This window comes from Myodes glareolus, chromosome X (assembly GCF_982192425.1).
Source record: "Myodes glareolus chromosome X, mMyoGla1.1, whole genome shotgun sequence".
Classification (NCBI taxonomy): domain Eukaryota; kingdom Metazoa; phylum Chordata; class Mammalia; order Rodentia; family Cricetidae; genus Myodes; species Myodes glareolus.
In genome coordinates, this window is record NC_142053.1 from 19,497,798 (window position 1) to 19,521,357 (window position 23,560).

Genomic DNA, 23,560 nt, shown 5'->3' on the forward strand with positions numbered 1-23,560 from the left:
GGATACCACCCTGTGTAGCTATGGCTGGCCAGGCACTCACTATGTAGACCAGACTGGCCTTGAACTCACAGAGATCTGCCTGCCTCAGCCCCACTATACTATATACCAGTGGTTCTCGGCTTGTGGCTGTGACCCCTTTGGGGGAAGGAACGACCCTTTCACAGGAATCATATATCAGATATCCTGCGTATCAGACACTCACAGTTCACAGCAGCAGCAAAATTGCAGCTATAATGTAGCAATGAAAGTAATATGATTGGAGGTCACCACAACATGAGGAACCCTATTAAAGGGTCATAGCATTAGGAAAGTTGAGAACCAGTACTGTGTACCTTCTTTATTGTCCACAGTAAAGGCAGAGCCATGGCTCTAGATTCGTCATCATTCCTTCAGACAGCACTAAAAGTTATGTGGAAATGAAAGGATACATATGCAAATTTTTCTTTTATTCTGTATAAGCATAATGGCTGATAAGAGTCTTTATGTAGAGTCTCCTTGAGTGGAGAAAAAGGAGAATGGTTCCTAAACGAGGCGTTTGCAATTATATTTCATTAGATTCTGTCCTCCACCAAGAAGAAGGTAAAACTTGATGCGGAAGGCTCAGGTAATGTTGGCATCACAGGCATTGGCACTGCTGAGTCGCACAAATGAATTATGAGGCCTTTTTTGCTGACCCTTAGGGTTCAACCTTCTGTTTCACTTCCTTGGCCCATCTTAGTCACTGTTTGGTCAATATCCAAGCCACTACATTCCACTCCCTGGCTCCCGTATGCTTGTGGCCATATCATAAAGCAAATGCATTTGCTACAACTGCAAAAGTTCACATAGTTTTATAAAAGTTCAAAGGTCAAAGTCTCTTCTGAGATTCACATAATCTCTTAACTATAACCCCATGTGAAATCAAAATCAAAAACCAAATCACATACTTCTATCATATAATGGCACAGGATATATATTACTATTCCAAACATGGGGAAAATAGCACAGTGAGGAAATACTGGACCAAAGCAAGACCAGCTGGGCAAATGCCAAAATCTGCATTTCCATGTCTGATGTCAAAATGCTCTTAAGATCTCCATGTCCTCTCAGTTTTGCTGATTGCAACACACTTCTTTCCCTTGGTCTGGTTCCACTCCCTGTTATCAGCTCTGCTCGGCAGGTATTCCACGGCTCTGACATCTACAACATCTTGGAGTCTCCAAAACAATCCAGGGTTCAACTTCACAGCTTCACACAGTAGCCTCTCTGGGCTTCCATGTAAGGACACCCCTGAAACATGCCTGGCCTCTGTGACTTTCCTTAGCCCAGTGGAGGGATATTCTGTAACCCATTTCTTGTATCATTGATTCATTAGCCACAACTAAAAGCTGCCAAGTTGCTCTGCTTGGTGAGGATGAAAATTGGCCCCCTCCTTCAATTACGTTATGTTACCAATGGTTTCCTTCACTGATTAGACTTCTCTTGAGTTACTTTTTACAGGTTGGAAGATCAGCTTAGTGGGAGTCTTGCCCTGAGGTCACCACTCCCTTTACTCCATTTAGCACGAGGTATTTCTTTAAACATATCCTTGGGCACTGGGCCTTCTGTCTTCTGGATTCCACTTCCTGGTGCACCCTTTCTTTCCAAACTGCACATTTTGTATTCTTCTTGCTTTGCTTGCTCCGATGCATTGTAGATCTGCGTAAAAGTGACCACTAATGACCACATGACATGGTCAATGCTAGGCTTTCCTGAACTCTTCTCTGACATTGTCATCAATCCAAAATCTTCAATCTAGCCTCAGGCAGATTTTTAGGGCGAGGGCATAGAACAGTCCCATTCTTTGTGAAAGTATCGCAAGAATGGTTTCTAGGAATACAATGATGAAAAAGTGAGTTCGTCGATCATATATATGGAGAACTAGGATTCAGAAGTGGAAAGAAAGTATTCTTACATATCAGTAAACTTTTCTTAAAGTGTGACTTCTTGGTCAGAAAAAGCAACAATATCTGAAACAGCCAAGAAAATAATTTTGGGATTTGCCAGAAAATGAAAAGCGCTTGCTGGCTTCCAGTCCCAGCCCAGTGCTGTCCATTTGTCTCAACAGAGTCTCAGCTAAATAATTTAATTGTATTATTTTATCAATTTTAAAATTTTTGAGAATTAAAACTTTACTTATTTATGTGTTTGTGCATGTGTGTGAATAGCATGCCATGGCATCAACATGGAAGCCAGTGGCGGACAACTTGTGAGAGTCAGTTCTTCCCTTCCACTATGTAGGTTCCGTGGACCAAACTTGGACCGTCAGGCTCGACACCTTACCTGCCGAGTCGTTTTGCTAGCCCTCATTTTTCTCTTTTAATGCAAGAATCAGAGATAATTTGAGAGCTGGAACAACCCCGATGGTGGGACCAGAGCTAGGGTCTCTGTGCTAGAGCCAGGGATTCTGTAATCTGCCAGGGACAGCATAGACCCTAGAGACTAGGGCACAACTTTTCATGCCCTGGCTTCTTCCTACTACATGATCACTACTCTGAAATCTGCTACAACTGTTTCTACAAAGATCTGCAAGATCCCTACTGCTGTGACTTACCAGGAAGGCTAGAGACTACAGCAGCTTCTCTCCCCAATCCATTGCAAAGTCATCAGAACCTGTTTGTGTACTGGCTTTACCTCCTCTAGTTAGCACAGCATTCCTCTGGGTTCTAAACAACCAAGTGTCTCTAAAAGACTGCACAGACTGTAGGCTTTCAGTTCTCATCTCCACGGAGGCACTCTTAACCAGCCTGATTTGTGTCAGCTGCTAAGGTGGGGTCGCTATAGAAGACCCTAAGGAGATGGGGCTCTGCTTGGGAAGGCCAGCATTCTTATGTCTCATTCACAGTCCCTTGGGTCATCTTTTGGTTAAAATACCTGCCCAAGGACATTAGCCTTAGGCTTCACAGGAAACAGGAAGTAGGAGGCATGGTCAGTGGTGGCATCTGGTAACAGGAGAAAAAAAAAAAAACATGTTTGGGGCAGTATACTAGGTTCTCTGCCTGCACCATCTGCCCTGCTTGACCCAGGAGGTCACATGACATATGACTCAGCACCCTCCAATTTTTCCTCTCTGTCACTGCAATACAGAGACCCTTGCAATGCACACCCAGCTGGCTAGATGACCATTACAGAAACTTGCTCTCTCTTTGTTTGTCTCTTTTCCACTGACATAAAGAGGAAAACAGAGGAGGCAAGGATGCTACTGGGATGTTCCTTTTGTCAAGACTTTTCAACTCTGTCTCCCTACCCCCATCTCTACTCCAGACGTGGCCTTTTTGACTATTCTGGCTAGGCCTGCTTGCTCTAGGGATCTCTGTCTCAGCCTCCTGAGTCCTGAGACTACAGATAGGGCCACCAAGTTCAACACAGAATGGGAAGTTCCTGTCACTTTTACTAGTCATTTTATATAAAGAGCATATTAGATACACAAGCATGGATAAGCCAAAGTAACTTATTTAGCTATGTATGACTGTTTTTACAGTTATCATTCTCAAGGGAAATTCTCCAAGGGTATGTGGTGTGTGTCACAGCAATAATTCATTCCCAGTGCATTCTCTTGCAGGGGAGAAATGTGCACAGAAATGTGACTGCCCAACCCTAAACCAAACCTAGTTATTTTAGTATGCATTATTCTACTATTCTACTCAACTTCTGCCTATTTCTCCCAGTGCTTTTTGGGGTTGCCATAGATTAAAGTCCACTTGGCTCCAGTGTTTTTCACATCAGCGAGGAACGAAACACTTAACTCATTGGCCTTCTGACTGCTGCAGCACTTTTGAGTCACTTTGGCCACTCTATTAGAGAAAGGGCTGCTATGGTTCCCACCCCAGGACATTTCTTTAGTCTTTGGTAGGGAGGAGCCACATGTATACACCCGGCTTACATGCCTTCTTTTACCCCTTTGATGAGCTGCCATTGGGTGCCTCAAAGCTTTCCAAACACTCTCAAGTACAGCATTTGGTTTTACCCTAGGGACTCTAGTTCAGCATAGATCTTGCCACATTTTGTTTTCAGTAACCTGCAAAGTAGGTCTCATCTTCCACTTTTTGTTTCCCCCACCCCATATGCTTCAGCATGCTTTGAACCCCATTCACACAGGGCAGGACCCTGGAGGCAGGAGCTGATGCATAGGGATGGAGGTGTGCTTGCTTCCCATGTTTGCTCAGCCTGCTTTCTTACAGAACCCAGGTCCACCAGCCCAGGGATGGTACCACCTACAATGGGCTGGGTCTTCCCACACCAGTCACTACCCTACAGTCTTGCATACAGCCTGGTCTTTTGGGGGACATTTTCTTGATTGAGGTTCCCCCCTCTCAGGTGACTTTTGTGTCAAGATGACACAAAACTATCCAACACAGCCAGCCCCTCTGCCTAAAGCTCAGAGATAATCAGGGAAGAGATGGCAAAAAGATTGTAGGGCCAGAGGTCAGGGAGAAGTAGAACAAAACAGTCTTCTGGACATGACAAACAACTGCAGTCATGGATTCACAGACCCCGTGGTTGCCTGGACAGGACACTTAAAAATCCAGCCAGTCAACATTCCAGTGCCCTCGCAGAGAGCTTCGGGAGCCCCTGCCCCCAGCTGAGGAGCCGGTGACGGTTGATAGGAGGGAGAGACAGGAGGTAGAAACAGTTTTCTTTAAGGATGTGGCCCCCAGTAAGTCGGTCTTGCTCTAGTGGATGTCCCTATACCCATGGGTATATGGACAACACAAATTGGACTCGCTGTGTTTCTCACATTAGGAACGTAACTGGATTGATTTTGTTTTTAAAGTAGACATGAAGTTGGGAGGGGTTGAGAGAGTAGGAGATGGACCTGGAGAGGGAAGAGTAGGGTTGAATATGATCAAAATGTATCAGAAGCAGCCAGGTGGTGGTGGCACACATGTTTAATCCCAGCACTCAGGAGGCAGAGCCTATGGTGGGGTAGAACAAAGCCACTAAAGATCCATACCAGTGCTAAGTCCCAATCTGAACCAATCTTTCCTTCCTCTCCAGTGAACAGTCCTGTACAGCCTGTCAAACTGTTCAGAAGAAATCATTTTCCTCAGTACTGCTTGCACTGAATTTGTTTGTCTCCAATCCCTAATGTTGGTGGGAAACTCAGCTAGTGAAAACCGTGTGTCATTGATAGGTATTATAAGCCAGGGATTTCTTTCTTTCAGATTGCCTCTGGTGAGAAGTCTTTGTCATAGGGAGGTTTTAGTTATATTAGTCAATTTCTCTAATTCCACATCACTCAGAATGTGTCCATCCATCCTTATATCCTATACCCTCAAAGAGATAGGCTGTTTGTTAAAAACTCTTCCCTAAAGAAATCAGTTTAGAGGTAAAGAGCATTCAGAACTGGATCATTATCAAGGCCATGTCTGCAGAGAATTTTTGATTTTTACTTCCTCTATGGTAAAGGTTAAACCTAAGGAATGTCTTCTGTCACATCTACCCTGTTCTCCCTTTTCTTACCTTCTAATTCTTTTTATGGGTTCCTAGTTTTGGATCTCCAAAAGTGCTCTTCAGCATAGATCCATTTTACACCATCATTCTTTTAAGTGCCACCAATTTTACGAAATGACAAGTTGACATCTCCATATCATCTTTCCACCTTGCTTTTCCTGACGAATCAGAATAATGAGGGGGATAGCATTCGCATATCTTCTCTCTGTTGCAATACCCCCCCCCCCCTTAACCAGGGCAGCTTCTTTCGGGGCAAAGACTGTTGTTTTCAGGTTGGTGATAGGTTCTGAATGGAAAGTATCATATTACAAAATTTAGGAGGTATGTGGGTATTGTAAAAGCAGAGACTTATTCTGAGGCTAAATAGATCAGATATTTGGGTATAATGGACTATTCTGTGCTTACACTTGCGTAGTCTCTCATGTTATATCAATGCTAGAATTGATATAAAAGCTTTAATAGACACTGGGTATTTTTAGCTACTGTCTCTCCACCCAAAGAAAGGCTAAGTAGGGATGTTCTATATTGTGACTTAAACAAAGCTGACTGTTTGCAAATCTACTCTTGGTAAAGCACCCAGGAAAGATCTGGCTTTTGTAACAGTTGAGTTAATTTATCTTTCTTCCCCCTCCAATGAACAGTCCTGTACAGCCTGTCAAACCAAAACCAAAGCAAATTGCTACCTGTTTTTTTTTTTATTTTATTTTTATCAATGAGGACATCCAAGGCTAAGGTGACGACATAACCTACTCTTGGTTTTCTAGCCTGTTAGAAGGAGAGAATGCTGTTAGAATTCAAATCCTCCAACCCTATGTGTATTTTTCAGGCTATTTTATCTCCAGATGGCAGTGGCATATGTGTTTGTCATGCTCTGGAGCCGTGCTCCCTAGCTACTGGATGCGGCACTGTAAGACTTTCTCTTACGAAATGTGGGAAAGCCAACACTGGAGGCAGCTCCCCAGGGTTCTGCTGGAGAATCAGGACATCAAGATTTTTCTCAGCGACATAGAGAGTGCTACTCGGTGCTACATAAGATCCTACCTATCTCAAAAGCCAACAATATAAACAGGGTTATTTGTAAAGTTATTTCCAAAGTTACCAAAAAGGTGTGCAAATAATGACTCAAGGAATCAGATTAGAAAATAAAATGTAACTCACGAGATAAAAAAAAAACTCTGGAGAAAAATCATTGCCAATCTAATAACCTCTAATTCATTTACTGAGATCAGCAAAAATTCTAATAACTAAGCTAGCACCAAACAGAACATAAAATAGCAAGATCCACTGTGTCCCTCATGAGAAACAGAAAAAAACCCAGCAAACTAATTTCAGTTGCTCTCCCAAATAGCTTTTATGACCAAAGTGGTCTACTCCAGGAATTCAAGGTTGGTTTTATACCTAGAAACCATTGGAATTTTTCATATCAGCAATATTAATAATTTAATATCAATATCAAGGTTTATGGTCCCTAATCAGCTATGTAAATCTGTGATAATGAGTAACCATAAGGTTTGGGAAGGGGGCTAGGACTCAAGAGGGACACTGAGACGTATTACTGGGAAGTAAGTTTATTTTAAACGTTATTGGAAAGACATATAGGCAACAATATGGTAGGGATTCTTAGGAGAGTTCAGGGCCCTAGCACTAGAGACAGATACCATGGAAGGTGTTCTGCAAAGAGGAAATCAGGCTACACATGGCAGATGCACAAGTCTCTTATACACTTTAGAGGGTGGGAAAGGTCTCACAGTACCTGCTTGTCAACAAGCTCTCTTACTTCCTGCACAGGAAAGAGGTAGGCAGGAGAATATGTAGCCACCATAACCCCCTTTAATGTAAACTCACTTCTCCAGGTGAGAGACTTTGGCACATATAAGTCTGTTACTTGAAGATTATGTCTCCTGAGGGTGCCTGCCTGTATCTGCGAAAGGGGAAAGGCTCCGCTAGGCATCTTGACTTGAGAAGTAGCTGAATTTCAACATCACATTCTTTTGATAACAATTTATTCTCTGGTTACTATGTACTTTTAAATTACAGAATGAGTTTATACTAATTCTTTTCTTTTTTTTAATAATTCTTTTCTAAAATTCATCTATTTTAAATCTCCGCTACAGTCCCCCCCACACACACACATTCTCCTCTCCAAGTTCCTCTCTCCCATTCACCATACCACCCCCCAATCCCTTCCTCTCTGTCACCATCCAGGATGATGGCATATAGAACAATGGCATATCAAGTTGCAGTAATACTAAACACCTCCCATGTATCTAGGGCAGACAAAGTGATCCAGTATGAGGAATAGGGTCCCAAAAGTCAGTACGAGAGTCAGAGACAGCCCTTGCTCTAATGGTTAGAAGTCCCACAAGAAGACCAAGCTACACAACTGTAACTTATATACAGAGGGTCTAGGTCAGTCTTACACAAGCTCTCTGGTGGGTGATTCAGTCTCTGTGAGTACCTATAAGCCCAGGTTAATTGATATTGTGGTGTCCTTGACCACTCTGGCTCTTACACTCTTTTCTCCTCCTCCTCATCCACAGAATTCCCAAACTCTGCCCAGTGTTTGGCTGTGGATCTCCATATCTGACTCCCTCAGTTGCTGGATGATGCCTCTCTGGTGACAATTGGTCCAGGCACCAATCTGGCCATAGGAAATGGCTAGTTCCGGCTACTTATTCACTATTGCTAGGTGTCTAAACTGGGGTCTTCCCCATAGACTTGAGTTTATACTAATTCTTATACATAGGGTTATTTATCATAATCTAATCAACTGTATAGAAACTGTAGTGCTCAAGCTTCCAATCTATTTGGAATTATTTCATTTTCGTCCTTTGCCCTTAGTCTTTTGTGCCGTTCCTTTCTAACTTACTCTTCCACAAAGCAGGTATCAAGAAAAGGTATCTTGCCATTGGTAAGGTGGTAACTTAAGAATACACCAGTGATGGGCTGGAGAGATGGCTCAGGAGTTAAGAGCACTGACTGCTCATCCAGAAGACCCAGGTTCAATTCCCAGCACCCACATGGCAGCTCACAACTGTCTGTAACTCCAGTTCCAGGGTATCTAACATGCTTTCACAGACATACATGCAGACAAAACATTAATGCACGTGTTTTGTACCATGAAACTGAATGAAGATATAGTTTTCCATGTTGTATTTATACTTTTTTTATATACTTATCACCATTTTCAAAAAGATAAAGTCCATATGAATTAAAATAAACCATTGATTGCCAGAGTTATAAAATTCAAAGCTGATGATGGAATAAAAGTGTAAAGATAAAGAGAAATATTCAAACTTGGATGACAGTGGTGGTGCATGCCATTAATTCCAATATTTGGGAGGCAAGGGCAGGTGGATCTTTAAGTGGAGGCCATCTTGGTGTGCAGAGTGAGTTCTAGGACAGCTAAGGATATAAAGAGAAATTCTGTATTGGAAAACCACCAAAAGAACGCAAAATTGCCTCGAATTAACTTGTGCTCTGTGATGCAAGTGATTACCTAGCATGCCTAAGAAGTGGGTTTGCTCACAAGCACTGCAAGAAAATAGAATTAAGACCTATTAACCAATAAGAAGTATAATAGCAACCAATTTGTTGTTGTTGCCATTGTTTTTTTTGTTGGTGGTGGTTTTTTTTTTTGGTTTTTTTTTTTTTTTGGTTTTTTGAGACAGAGTTTCTCTGTAGCTTTGGAGCCTGTCCTGGAACTTGTTCTCTAGACCAGACTGGCCTTGAACCCATAGAGCTCTGCCTGTCTATGCCTCCTGAGTGCTGGGATTAAAGGCATATGCTACCACTGCCTGACTAATCACAACCACTTTTTAAATAGAAAAAAACACAAGCAAGTATTTTGAGGAAATGGGTAAGCATATAGTCACTACAAGTTTTTAGAAAGAAATTATTTAGGTATAAAATGGGATAAATACTCCTCACTTATACAGATTAAATGCTGCTGCAATCAACTACTGTGTCCTGCTGTTCTGCTAAGGGGAACTAGGGCCCACCCACCCAAGCAAGAAGGCAAGGGAGTCAGAGAGTACAGCCTGTCCCCTCAATTTTTAAGTGGTCAGGTACGCAGACAAGATCGCAATCTAGGGCTTTCTATTCCAAAGGTATTGACTAAATGGATCAAAATCTCACAATAGTGCATGGTTAGAGAAATAGACTCCAAGAAATATTTCCCCATACATTTAAATAGCAAAATTAAGAAAGTTGACAATATTAAGTGATCATTAATTACATAAAATAGAAGAAAGTGTTCTGGTTTTTAAGTTATGTTCATTCTTCCTTTTAATGTCCTTATGTCAAAATAGAAACACACACACACACACACACACACACACACACACACACACACACACACAACCTTTTAGTACATACAATGTTATGGGTAGCCCACCAGAAATGACCACTCAGACACAATTTTAACTAACTGAAAGCCTCTGTTCCAGCTTGCTGGAACTACATTTAGGTATTCGGGACCCAAGTGTAGCAATGAGTGTTTATGGTAAGTTTTTTTTTTTTAAACAAAAAAAAAACCCAAAAAACCTATCCTAATATCTTGCCCAGCAGCTTCAGGGTAGGAATGTAAGTGGGTGATAGGGGATGTCCTTCTGTATATGTGTTGCTTTTATGGTTGATGAATGAAGCAATTTTGGCCAATGGCTTAACAGAGTAAAGCCAAATAGGAAATTTGAACAGAGATGTATAGAAAGAGTAGGCAGAGTCAAGGAGACACCATGTGGGTGCCAAAGGAGAAAGCAACCAGAATATTACCGGTAAGCCACAGTCTTATGGCAACACGTGGGTTAATAGAAATGTGTTAATTTAAGATGTAAGAGCTAGCTAGAAATATTACTAAGCCATTGGCCAAATAGTGCTTTAATTAATATAGTTTCTATGTGATTGCTCAGGTCTGGGTGGCTGGGAAACAAAAGTGCAGTCTCTTTACAAATGGTGCCTCTGTGTGTTTCTTTGGAAATGAACACTTGCAGAACTGGGCAGAATAGAAACTTCCATTCACAGATGTGGGTTGCTACAAACACTCAGATTAACAGAAGCTAAGGTAAGTAGTTAGCTGGAAGGGAAGGTTGGTACAAGCAGGCAGTTTAGCAGGTGGTAAGTTAGCTAGGGCATCTTGACTCTGGGTTCCTAGAATAGAGTTGAGTAATTTTTCACAGGATTTGTCATCAAGGAGATTAAATTCTAGTCATCTCTTGTGGGCTTTCAGTAATATGCTGGAGACCACACTAAGATCCAAACAGTCTGGATCCCAACAATTAGGGACTCCCAGGAGCAGGAAAGCATACACCATCTGGAGAGGACTTTCAGAGGTGTGCAATCTGTGATATTCCAGAGACCCAGGAAAATCCATCTCTGACTGGATGGTATCATGTGCCCTGGAGACACCCCAATGTCACCATCCAAGAGGAATAAAAGGTATTGTTTGGTCTGTGTTGTGGGAATTCCTTCTGTCTATGTGTTGCTTTTATTGATTGATAAACAAAGAACTGGTTTGGCCTATAGCATGGGAGGAGGAGGGCGGAGTTAGAGAGAAGCCATGTAGCCCTGCCAGAAACAGACGCTGAAACTTTAGCTGGTAAGCCACAGCCTTGTGGCAATACACAGATTAATAGAAATGGGTTAAATTAATTTAAAAGTTATTCAATAAGAAGCTAGAACTAATGAGCCAAGCAGTAATTTTATTAATACAGTTTCTGTGTGAATATTTCAGTTCTAGATAGCTGGGCAGCCAGGAACCAACAAGCAGCCTCCCTTCTACAACAGATTGGTGGCAACATAGCAAACTAAAATCCACTTAAAAGTCTGAGAGAGCTTAATTCTATAAACAAAAATACAGAGTTTAACACAGCTTCTTGCTTCTTACTGGTGGCATGACATAGCTCCTTTAAGAGAGGTTTTCCTGATTCACTGGCCGTAGGAAAAGAGCCACACCATTTTGAAATACAGGCTTTCTGGACCATGCTGCCAGTGCAAACTCTGACTGTTTTGGGAGATGAAGCATTTAGATGGGACTTGTGAGCTGCGTGCTCTGGCTTGCTTAATGGTGACATGTACTGCCTGTGTGCCTGAGAATGGGGCTGTGCACATGGCTCTCAGAGGCACGAGGGGCTCCACCATGCTGGACTGGGCAGGCAAGCAAGTAGTACCATAGGCATGATAGTAATGGCACAGCTTAAATTTTAGACTGGGCAGGCAAATAGGAAGTACCATATATACAATAGTAATGGTGCAGCTTAAGTTTTAAGAAGCACTTAACATTTTAAAAAGTGCTCTTGGACAGTAAAGAATTACAGATATGCATTAAAGACAAATCCAGATGAGTCATAGTATTGAATAAATATATGCAGACTTGGAAGAGAGAAGAAAAAGAGTATAGAGAGTCATAAAATAAAGCTAATGCTTTTTTTATATAAAAAAAGATAAAGTCTTTAATGAGACAGAGTAAGATAGTCATAGACTAAAAGGAGTAAAGAAAAATAAGCCATGGAAAAATGGAAAATTCACAGAGTTTGGATTATGTATATTATTTGTTCTTTGTGATTTAATTAATACAATGATTTAATTAATACAATTTCTGTGTGATTATTTTGGGTCTAAGCTAGCTGGGCAGCTAGGAACCAACATGCAGCCTTCCTTCTACAACAGGTCTGAATATGTCCAGAGGTAAGTTTAACCTGTATGAGGTACCCAAATTATTTTGAGCCAGCCAGGTTGCCCAGAAAAACCCCAAACCTGTGACTGTTCTCTCAACCCTGCTGGAGGAAATTGACCTTCCTTACTCTTCCTGCTCCAGAGTGTTCAATTCTGGCTCCTGTGGTGGCTTGACTACTGCCTGCGGCTCTGTTCAATGTGTGGAAGTGGGGAGTGGTCTGGCTTCCCATCCAAGGGGGCCCCTGCCATCTAAGCAGAGGACATGCAGGAAAGGGTGAATAGTTCCCAGAGCTGCCCCGAGCTGCTAGTTGACTCCAAAGAAGGGGGAAGTCTTTCTTCTAATTGTGCCAAAGAGAAAAGCATAATTTCCAATTCCTTCCCTATTGATAGTCTATGTTGTCCTCTCTACTAGTGACTTGTACAATTGGAAGACCCCAAACCTACCCATTTTCAGAGAAGCTGCAGGCCCTTATCGGTCTGTTAGAAATTGTTTTATGGTAAAAGTTTCTGCTGCCAGGCCTGAGTACCTGATTTTGATCCCAGGGACTCAAATGATGTGCTGAAAGGACTGATTCCACCGAGTTGTTCTCTAACCTACGCACAAGTGCTGTGTATGCCCCACACAAAAATAAATATAAATTTTTTAAAAGATTCTAATGGACCGGTTAATGGTCCATGTTAGTCTTCTGCTGCCATTTTAAGAACTAACCACGCCCACCCCAGCCACTTTTGGACTTCCCCCGCAGCCATCTTCTCCCTCTCTCTCTCTGGGGTGTGTGTGTGTGTGTGTGTGTGTGTGTGTGTGTGTGTTTGTCTCGTCTCGTGTGTACGTGTGTCTTTGATCTCTCTCTGTTTTTCTCTTCTTTACGCAATAAATGTCTCCCTCTTCTTTAAATAATACTATGTCCTATGAGCCTTTTATCTGCCGTAACCGCCCGCCTGACTCCCCCCGGCCGCATGGCGCTGCAGGGACTCACGGCCATCCTTGTCGGACTCTGCGAGCCGCCAGGAAATCCCATCATGGTATTCTTTTTAAAAGTACAAAAGTCCACATCTGTGAACCCCAACTTGTCCCTTTCTGATTTGCTATACCTTTGCCTTACCCTACCCTCCACAGCCACACCCCTTACACATGGGGCCGCCTCCTGCACGCAAAGTCCTGCCCCTCACTGGAGCCCACAAGAGCTGCAACCTCCCATACCCAAGCCCTGCCCCCATCAAGGCACCAACCCACCACAGAATGCTCCGCCCTCACTGTGATTTCTGCCGCACTTGCAAGAGTCTAACAACCCTTACACGCATGCGCACAACATTCAGCCAATCAAAGAGGTTCCTGGTTGAATCTTCTCCTATTTAAGGTCAGTTACCCCAGAAGCTCCTCGTAGTAGTGAAGCGGAGCAGTGAAGCAGAGCAGTTGGCTGAAGGAGATCAGAGTCGTGAGTGTGATCACTTCTTGTGACGGTAAGCCTGGTTCAGCCAAAGTGGGGTTAGTTCAGGCAGGAGGAAGGGATGAGTGTGAGGAGGAAGGAGTGTGAGAGTGAAGGATTATAAGGAAGGGGGGAGTGTGTCCCGTAGAGGGAGGCTTGGGTCCCACGCGCCATTTTACTTGTACGGCAAATCACCCATCGGCATTACCGGGGCCTCTGATAGTAAAATGGAGGAGGTGCGAACCTCGTTGGGGCCTCTGATAGTAAAGTGGAGGAAGTGTGAACCTCGTCAGGACCTCTGATAGTAAAATGGAGGAGGTGCGAATCTCGTTGGGGCCTCTGATAGTAAAGTGGAGGAGGTGTGAACCTCGTCAGGGCCTCTGATAGTAAAATGGAGGAGGTGGGGCCTCTGATAGTAAAATGGAGGAGGTGTGAACGTCATACGGGTCTTTGATAGTAAAATGGAGGAGGTATGAACTTCGTCTGGGCCTCCAGCAGTAAAACGGAGGAGGTGTGAACCTCGGGCGGGGCCTCTGATAGTAAAATGGAGGAGGCGTGAATCTTGTCGAGGTCTCTCTGACAGTAAAATGGAGGAGGTGCAAACATCGTTGGGGCCTCTGATAGTAAAATGGAGGAGGTGCGAACCTTGTATAGGGCCTCTGAGAGTAAAATGGAGGATGTACGAACCTCATAGAGGGCCTCTGATATTAAAATGGAGGAGGTGCGAACCTCTTTGGCACCTCTGATAATAAAATGGAGGAGGCCGGTTCCGAGGCCTTTGGCAGTAAAATGGAGGTGACCTGAAACCTCTTTGGGGCTTCTGGCAGTAAAATGGAGGTGACTGCGAACGAGGCCACTGAATAGTAAAATGGAGGTGGCCGAGGCTGGGAACCTCATTGAGGCCTCTGATAGTAAAACAGAGAGGTTCCTTGCCTCAAGCAGACTAAAGCCTAAGTGGAAGGTAGGAATGCTTAGAGGATCAGGAAGTCTCTGCTGTCATTGTGGAGGTGGCAACTCCGATCAGAGGGTGGAAAGGCAGAGGGGCATGGGGCCTAGGAATAAGGACAAGCTAGAGTGAGAATGAAAATACAGGGAAGGGCTGGAGGCCAGTTGGCACTTGGGGCTAAAGGTGAGGAGGAACCAGGGAAGTGATTAGGAGGAAGGAGGAAATTGGGCATGAGGAGAAGCTGAGGAGGCCTGAGAAGCTAGAAAGAAATACATAGTGAGGAGGATTTGGGGAGCAGAAAGGAGAGGCTGGCTGCCCAAACTGGGGAGGGTCCAGGGGTAAGGAGAGCCGGATATGAGTTGAAGCTAGGAAGGAGATAGTGGTGGGGGTGAAGTTGACAGGGCCTGGAGTGAAGAGCTGGGCAAATGGAGAAAAACAAGGAGGAACTAGATGTTGGGTAGGAGATACTAGCAGAGCATGGGATGAGGAATAACTGGAGAGGGACTAGAAACAAGGGGCCAGCTATTGGTGGTTAGGAGGAGCTGGGAGGCTAGGAGGAGCTGGGGAGAAGCTATGGGTAAGGAAGAGCTGGGGGAAAGCTAGGAGCAAGGATGAACTCTGATGTGAGGATGATCTTGGGAAGGACTCTAGGTGAGAAGATGCTGAGGAAGGTTGGGGAACCAGGAGGAAATGGGATGAGGAGGGACTTGGGGAGTTGAAGCTAGGGAGGGGCTAGGGGTCAGGATCTGGGGAGGTCTTGGGGATTAGAAAGTGCTAGATAGTGGTTGTCAAGGAGGAGGACCTAAGTAGGGAATAAGGACAAGGAGGAGCATGGGAGGGGCTGGGGGAAGCGGACAGAAGAAAAGAAGAACTGGGGGTGAAGAAGAGCCAAGGAGAGGTTACTGGAGAGGAGTTACGGATGAGGAAGAACTGGGAAGTGTATGAGGTGAGGTAGAACTGGGGAGAGGGGAGAGGTAAGAAAGATTTAGAGGGTTAGGAGGAGCTTGTAAGTTATGAGAGCTGGGAAAAGGTTAGCAGGGATGGAGTCTCTTGGGGAGGGGCTTAGGAGAAGGAGAACATGAAGGGCAATGACAAGCTAGACCGACTATGAAGTATTAGTCCTTAGTAGTATTGGAGAGGGATTAAGGGACTGAAAAGCATGTAGGAGCTAGAGTCAAGGAGGAACTCAGTGTGAGAAAAGAGCTCTAGGGGCAAAGAGGGAGTAAGGGGGCGGGGTGTTAAGAGTTAGGGGGCTAAGGAACAGCAAGAGGCCCAGGGAAACAGAGGTTTCTAGGACCCTGATAGGGCTAGGAGCTGGCATGGTGAAGAGGGAATAGGGTCCTCAGTAGGATCTGAAAGGCCGGGAATGTTCTGAGGGCTATCTCTATACTTCTGGGGTCAGCCTCAAATGCATTAGAAACAACCCGAGTGCCCTTCACCTTTTCCACAATTGTGTATCATTTTTACATTGACAACTGCCATTTTTCTAACTTTGGATGCAGTAAAGTAAGAAAACTGTTAACACTTTATTTAAATAAGAACATCTTGATTTCTATGAAAGCTTTCTCAGTTTATTTAAATAATGCCTTTGGATTCAGTTGTTTTGGGAGATTTGTTTTTCTTCTTGTGTTTTCAAACAGAAAATATACAGTTATGTTTCCCCATGCAAGAAGGGATCCGGAAGAGCCCAAAGGGCCTGAAAGCATGCAAGCGGTGGGAGAGCACGTAGTAATTTATAACTCAGACGACGAAGAACCAGATTGCTGTGTTTCACTGAGTAATACTCAAGGTATAAAATGTCAAACTGGCTCAGGGAGTAAAAGTGTTTACCATGCAAGCAGGAGGACCTGAGTTTGATTCCCAGAACCCTCACAGTAGAAGGAAGGAAAGAAATCTACTCCAGAAAGCTGTTCTCTGATCTCCACACTGACATGTGTATACTAATAATAATGTAAAAAAGATTTAAAGGCATCGAATGTCGAGTGTTGATATCTTACTCCAGTTCTTTTGCTTTGAATCTAATACAATTTGTTAGTTCATTCTGTGTACTTTACTCTCCATATCCCTATACCTAAATTCTAGAAATCCATGTAGTGTATCTTGCCTTTGAAGTCCTAACATGTTAATCGATAAATAGCTTGCTATGTGATCTTATCCTAGAAAGACTTCAAAATTTGTTCCTACACATGGTCATAAATCATGATTTAACTTCATCTAACCTTCAAAGAAAAATTTGTATTTCTATATCTAATACAAAAGCTTAAGTTGTCAATGTCTGAAAGAACTGCAAACAGTTTTATTGCTGCTTGTTAAAATAGTGTTCTTAATTTCAAAAATATTTTTTTTTCTTGTCAGCAGAACAGAGTTCATCAAGTGATTCACCTGGAAAGAGAAGTCCCATAGAACTGTTTGTAGATGTGGGGTAATATATTAAAAATTGTTTGACTGTTGAATAATGTATTTCAAGAAATATTTGCTTTGTTTATGTAACAGGTAATATATATAAGATACTTGACATTAGCTATTTTTTCCAAACTGTTATATCTTATGAATCCTTAACGAAACAGTGTTTGTCATTGTATTTGCTATTTAATAGGGGAGTTTGTGAATGCTTGAAAAATGCTCTTTTACTGAACTACACTGCCATTTTTAAAATGTGATTTTTTTCTTAGGGAAAAAGTAGAGGTTATTCTTGGAAGAATTGGAGGTATGTTTTGAAGATACTTACTTTTTTAGAAAATTATTTAAAACTACATAATAATTTCCATATAATGTGTTAACCAGTATATTACTTGCCTACTCTTCAATGCTTTGTTCTCATTTATAAGATTTTCATAAATATTTGTGATTTAGCATCATATATATTCTTCCTTATAGTTTTCCATGATGAGAGAAGTAAAAATAATGCTTTTAGACATATGTGATTTCAATGGATTTTTGGAAGAAGAAAATAGGAAAAGTTTTCATACTTTTTGAACAGATTAAGTGATCTACTATTTCTATATATCAGTTTCTTTTACATCAGTTTCTTTTACTCTGTATATCAGTTTTCTTTTTAAAAAATTCATTTTATTTCCTAGGATTTATACTGTATTCCTTTCTTTAGAGTAGACAGTATAAAATTGAAACTGTTTTCATTCTAATAAATTATAATCTAAGAAGAAAATTAGATAACCAATAGAGGTTTAAAATCTGAACCCTAAAACCTTGTTTTAAGAAGTTTGTTAAGGGTCAGTTACATGGGCTTTCTTGGAGAGAATATTCACTTTTGCTTGTTTACTCGTTTGTTTTGAGATCATCTCATAGAGAACACAGACTGACATTAACATTGTAGATCACCTAACAACCTCACAGGTGCTGGGATTAGGGACAGACAAACCCAACCAAGGACAGTATTATTTTAAGAATTAATAGGGGATGGAGAAATAGTTCAATGGTTAAGATTACTGGCATCTTCCAAAGGAATCCAGTTTGATTTCCAACACCTTTATGGTGGCTCACAATCATCTATATGTAACTCCAGTCCAAGGGGATTCAGTGCTGCCTTTCGGCCTCAGTGGGAACGAGGCTCATGGTACACAGACCTAGCCAGATGAAAGCAAAATGTCCCCATTCATATATACTTACAAAACAGTTGAAATTAGGCTTCTTTAAGGATTACTCATATAATCAGCTTTTTTGAAAGATGTTCTCTATTTAGTGGTTTACATATTTAGTGGTATACATGTTTTATAATTTGTTGCTTCATATGTGTATTAGCTGCTGAAATTGTCTCTTTCATATATGTGTTGTATGAAAAAAATTTAGCTACTAAAATTATAAATTATTTATATAGAAATTTCTTAAGGTTATTAAAAGTAACTGACAAGAATTTTTTTCCTTATTGAGATACAGTCTCACTATGTAGCTCTAGACGGCCTGGAAATTGGTATGTAGGCCAGGCTGGCCACAAATTCACAGAGATCTGTGTGCCTTTGCCTCTCCAGTGCTGGAATTAGTAGTGGTGCACTGCCAGTTTTTTTTTCTACCACAGGATATTTGAAACTTAAATTTTTTATGAACTGTTTGCTGTATGTAGTGGTAAAAATGCCCTATAAATGCTTAATGAAATGTAAATAATAACCAAAGCATACAAAACAAGATATGCTAGGCAAGTGCTTAAGCTGAACTACATCCCCAGATTCTCATTCACTCTTTTTTACCAATAATTTTAACAAATTAACTTTTTAGGTTATATTTTTAATAAGCAATTTTATTTCATGCTCTCTAACAAGAATTCAGGCAAATGCACGCTTCCAGTATAGAGTGTTTTATAAATTTTAGAAGTAGTTAGCGTTTATTTAATTATTTTTCATAAATTCTACACTCCCCCTTTGCTTTGTTTATTAGTTCATTTTTGTCATCTCTAAAAACATCTTCAGTTAGGAAAATCCTAATTACCATATGGTTATTCAAAATGATTAGGACCAGAAATGTTTCACATTTCAAAGTTTTGGATTTGGAATGTTTTCATAGAAATTGCTGACTGTGAACAGGCCTAGTCAGAAAATCTAAAATCCTAGGTGTTCAAACTATGAAAGCTATATCATGTTGACACTATAGTTTTAAATGTTAAATGTTTGTTATTGATGAGTGAGCATTATCAGAATTTATAATTACTTGAATGTATGAGAACAGAGTAATTTCTTCAGCATTGAATTCTAATGAACATTTTTTAAAATACAGTTGACATTAACCGTACTCTTACTGCTAAGAGACTAAGACTGGAAACAAATACTCAGAAGTCTTTTGAAGGAATTGACCAGAAAATGGAACAAGTTTGGAACTCACATGAAGATGCTGTGTAAGTTTTTTTTCTTTCCTAAAACCAACCAACCAAACAAACAAACAAACAAAACCCCTGTTTGTACCAATTTTTAATATATGTTGATGTAGATCACTTAAGAAAAAGTTGTCATTTTCCGCTTGAGTCTCTAGTGAAAATATTTGACTTTTCTCTAGGCAGGTGCCTCCATAACCTCCTATCTTTATAGTGTTGCTTCACAGAAGCCAATGAAGATTATGTTTTTCTCCTTTAAATAACAATTGAGGAGGTTTATTACCTTTTTGGTATTTTATTATTCACTCCTGAAATTAGTTGAATAAAGTTTAGATGAGTAGAATCTAATAACTGTTATTTAACCATAGCTGATGGTGTAGAGAGAGGTCAATTTGAATATGCTAAGCACTTAGCTCTTGGTTTATACTAGATTGTGGCTCTGCCAAAATGGGGAGTGGGAAACTTAGTGAAATGTTTTGCATGAAAATCATTTAGTATTCTTAAGACTCTATATTAAGTGAAAAAATGAAAAATAAACTTTTTGGAGAAAATATTATTTTGAAAATAGATATATGTATGATAAAATTTCCAGTTTTCAAAACTCCCCATGAGAGAGAACTTCTTATGTTAGGAAAAAATACTTCTGGAATCAATATAAATCTAATTTTACTTCTGAGTTTTCCATCAGAATATTTAAACTGCTATTATTTCCTTTTTACACTATGATAGTGTATCAATTCAATGTTGTTACTTTCCTACTAGTATAAGAAGTAACACCGTTCATTGTTATGTTTTACAGGGTAGAGCTTAACGAAGAGTTTGCTCAGGCATTTGCGAATCTGTTTGAGCAATGGAATTCGGATTTTCAGAACTTGCGGGAAAAATATGTAAAACTAATGGTTGGTATCACAATTCTAATTAATATGAAGAGAGAAGCTATTCTTGTGTTAGTTGCATAAAACAAACCTGGGTTTGTTTAGAGACTGAAATTTCCAAGAATAAATTATGCCTTGAAAATGATTTTGTACCTCATCTGGCCTGTAATTTTAGGAAGCTAATGAAGAAGGTTCATAACATGTTGGTGTTTAGAGAATAATTTAAACAGGCATAATGGTTATTAAAAAATAATAAAGGCAGTCATTTTAAAATGTTTTTTCTGAGTTTAAAATAGATTTTTTTTAAATTTAAAGTTTTAGAGATTAAGCTTTGGCTCAAAAGGACATTGTTTGCCTTGCATGTATGAGGCCCAGAACAACCAACCATTACTAAACTGTTAATACAGTTTTTCCTTTTGTATTTGTAGAATGATTTTCAACAGGAAGAAAAGGCTTTTCAACAGTGTAGACTCGTTCAGAGCAAGAGACTGAAAACAATTAAACAAGTACATGAACAGTTCATAAAGGTATGTTATCCACGATAACAACGTGTTCCAAAAAATATAATGTACATTTTCCTTACCAGAATAAGGGAACTTCCATTTTGAATGAATTGTTTTTAATTGATGTGGGATAGCTTTAGAATTCTAATGGTTTTATGGTGATTATTTCAGATAGAAGATGACAAATTGTGAATGTCCATAGAGATATGCTTCACATGTATTAATAGTCATACTTCAAGTATATTCATGTTCTTTATTGAACTGGAAAGAGAAAGTCTACATATCATTTCTATGATCTTTGTAATTCTCGTGTATATTAAATAGGAAAGGCTCAAAATACATTTTTTTAAAGATCTAGTGCAAAGGATCTCCTGTAACTGGAGTTACAGAAAGTTGAGAGCTGCCTTGTGGGTACTGGTCATCAAATCCAGGTCCTCTGTGAGAGCAGCCAGTGCTGTTACCTACTGGGTCATCTCTCCAGCCCCGGGAAGGACCCAAGTTAAATTAAACCTTGGCTTGAAACTTAGTAGGGAAGTATTATCTAGCATGTCAATTTTTAAAATTGTTCAAATGGCTAAAATAACTTTATCAACTTATAACCATTATCCTAGAATTTAATAGTCAAAGATTACAAGTTGGTCCTTGAGAATTAAGTATATGCTAGTAAGCTGATGTATAAATAATAGTTTTAAAATATTTTAAGGAACCTTAAAATAATTTTTGGACAAAAGTTATTTTATGTGTTTCCAAACGCAGCTCTTGCCAGTTTGCTCTAATATTCCCTGAAACTAGTTTCAAATTTCTCCATAGCCCATGTCTTCACTACTAGACTTTGACCATTTTCATTTCCATAGTGCTTCATTATTCATTTAAGTCCTATTGCTGAGATCCTAGCTAATACTATTTAATATTCTCATCATTCTTTGCTTCTACTATGAAAACTGTTTGCTCTGTTCTTCAATTCATCCTTCATAGTTCTTTCTACATATGTGTAATAAATTATATACATACATACATACATGCATACATGCATACATATATTTGGCTTTTCCAGACAGGGTTTTTCTGTATAACTGTCTTAGCTGTCCTGGAACTCACTCTGTAGACCAGGCTGACCTCAAACTGACAGAGATCTGCCTACTTCTGCTTCCTGAGTGCTGGGATTAAAGGCGTGGGCCACCACCGCCCGACCGCTATGTTATATTTTAAAAACATATTTGGTTAAAATGTTGGGGTTTTTTTCTGGAAAAAGGAGCAATTATGCATTATCCTCTTTTGTTTTCTCCACAGCACTTAACATTATATTTGTCACTTGGTTGGTGATGATTAGGTAATGATTGGCAAATGATTAGGAAAGATTTAAACCATCATTTTTAAATGATCAGCACATTCATACAATATTAGTGCTAAAGACAGATGAATAAACAGTTGGAGGGTAGCCTTGTCACTAAAGTGAGATACTCTCTTACAAAACAATAATATAAATTTTGCTATTAATGACTTGAAAAATGATCTCATACTACAGATTATTTTTCCCTTTGGTAAATTTATTGTCTCATCACGCTACATTGACTTTTTATCTTAAGTAGATTGTAGCCTGATGTTTGAGAAAATCATTAGAAATGTTCGCAGTTGTGATGGTTGCTGAGAAGACTCTGTGGTCTTCCTATTTCTCTATTTTTCATTTTCTTTTTTTTTTGGAAGAGAAAGTATCTATATTCCACACGTTAGCCTTCATGCTCTCCTAGTGGTACCTGCAAAGTTTGTGATACTGTGCCCAACTTTTGCCCTCTCCGGCCTCAGCCTGATCTTAACATTCACTAAAACTGCTTCGTGAGCACAATGTGCCATTGTATCTTCTATAACTCTGTTTGGTTGATGTCTGAGTTATTTTGCGTCTTAACAGTAGTAATTTGGGTCTTCGTGTATTACAAGGGTTTTTTTTTTTTCCTCGAAGTAATGTGTATTACTAAAATATTTAAAATTCTCTTGAAATTTTATTTTAAAACGTAGAACTTGGGATGAAAGATGCAAGGGACTAAACTAACCTTTTGTGTTTAGAATTTGGAGGAGGTAGAGAAGAAGAACGACTGTCTGCTTATGAATATCCAGAATGAACTTAAAGAAGAAATGAACACGCTGCAAAGAAAAATTATAAAAGAATCTGTAAGTTGTATTTCAAATCATAAATAGGAATTAATACAAGCACTGAAATATTTTATTTCCTACTGTAGGAATGACACTGAAGTGAGAAATAAACCTGTTTACTCTCTCTTTTTCTTAACAGCGTCAGCAAGAGATGGTTGCCCTTCACCAGTCTGTCCAGTCCATGCTGCGTCCTAAGGGATGCGGTTCAGATGCTAGCAAATAGTCGTAGTTTAAGATAAATTCTAGTTTATATGGCAAGGTCTTTAGTCATTAGCTTGTTCACCTTGTCTTACATTATTTTGAATAAAATCCAGTTATGTCAGTATCAACTATTCTTGTATGTCAAGGCTTTAACTCTTTTGTAATAGTAGAGTGGATTTTTCTTTATGTCATTGTTAATTTTTTTCAATAAAGATGATTTGTTTGGATATTGACTTTAGTATTTAGTGTATCAGACCCAAAGGTACAAACGTCAGGTATAGAAAGGTACCTTGGCTTTATTTCATATCTTTTTCTGACAGGATCTTACCATGATTGCCATGATGGTGTCTAATACTGAACTAAAAAATAAACTTGGTTTATAAGCTCAGGTAGTCCTTGCATCTCAGCCTCCAAAGTACCTGAGACAACAGGTGGGCACCACTATGCGTAGTTTGCATTGTTATTTAAGGGAAAAAAACCCCTCCAATCCATTTTCC

The 23,560-nt window shown here is 40.2% G+C and overlaps 1 protein-coding gene across 2 annotated transcripts; it reads left to right on the top strand.

The window, feature by feature from the left end:
* The first annotated feature begins 13,502 nt into the window (after positions 1 to 13,502).
* Positions 13,503 to 23,251, top strand: LOC125415497 (synaptonemal complex protein 3-like). 2 transcript variants are annotated; one of them, XM_085684568.2, is made up of 9 exons: positions 13,503 to 13,605; positions 16,158 to 16,306; positions 16,873 to 16,939; positions 17,190 to 17,224; positions 19,243 to 19,360; positions 20,136 to 20,235; positions 20,640 to 20,738; positions 22,776 to 22,880; positions 23,002 to 23,251. In XM_085684568.2, exons 2-9 carry the CDS (start codon positions 16,171 to 16,173, stop codon positions 23,083 to 23,085), a joined length of 744 nt encoding a protein of 247 aa, XP_085540694.1. In that variant the 5' UTR covers positions 13,503 to 13,605; positions 16,158 to 16,170; the 3' UTR covers positions 23,086 to 23,251. The 2 variants fall into 2 exon arrangements, with proteins under 2 accessions (XP_085540694.1, XP_048313726.1); XM_048457769.3 differs by having other exon boundaries at positions 16,876 to 16,939.
* Positions 23,252 to 23,560: the final 309 nt, after the last annotated feature.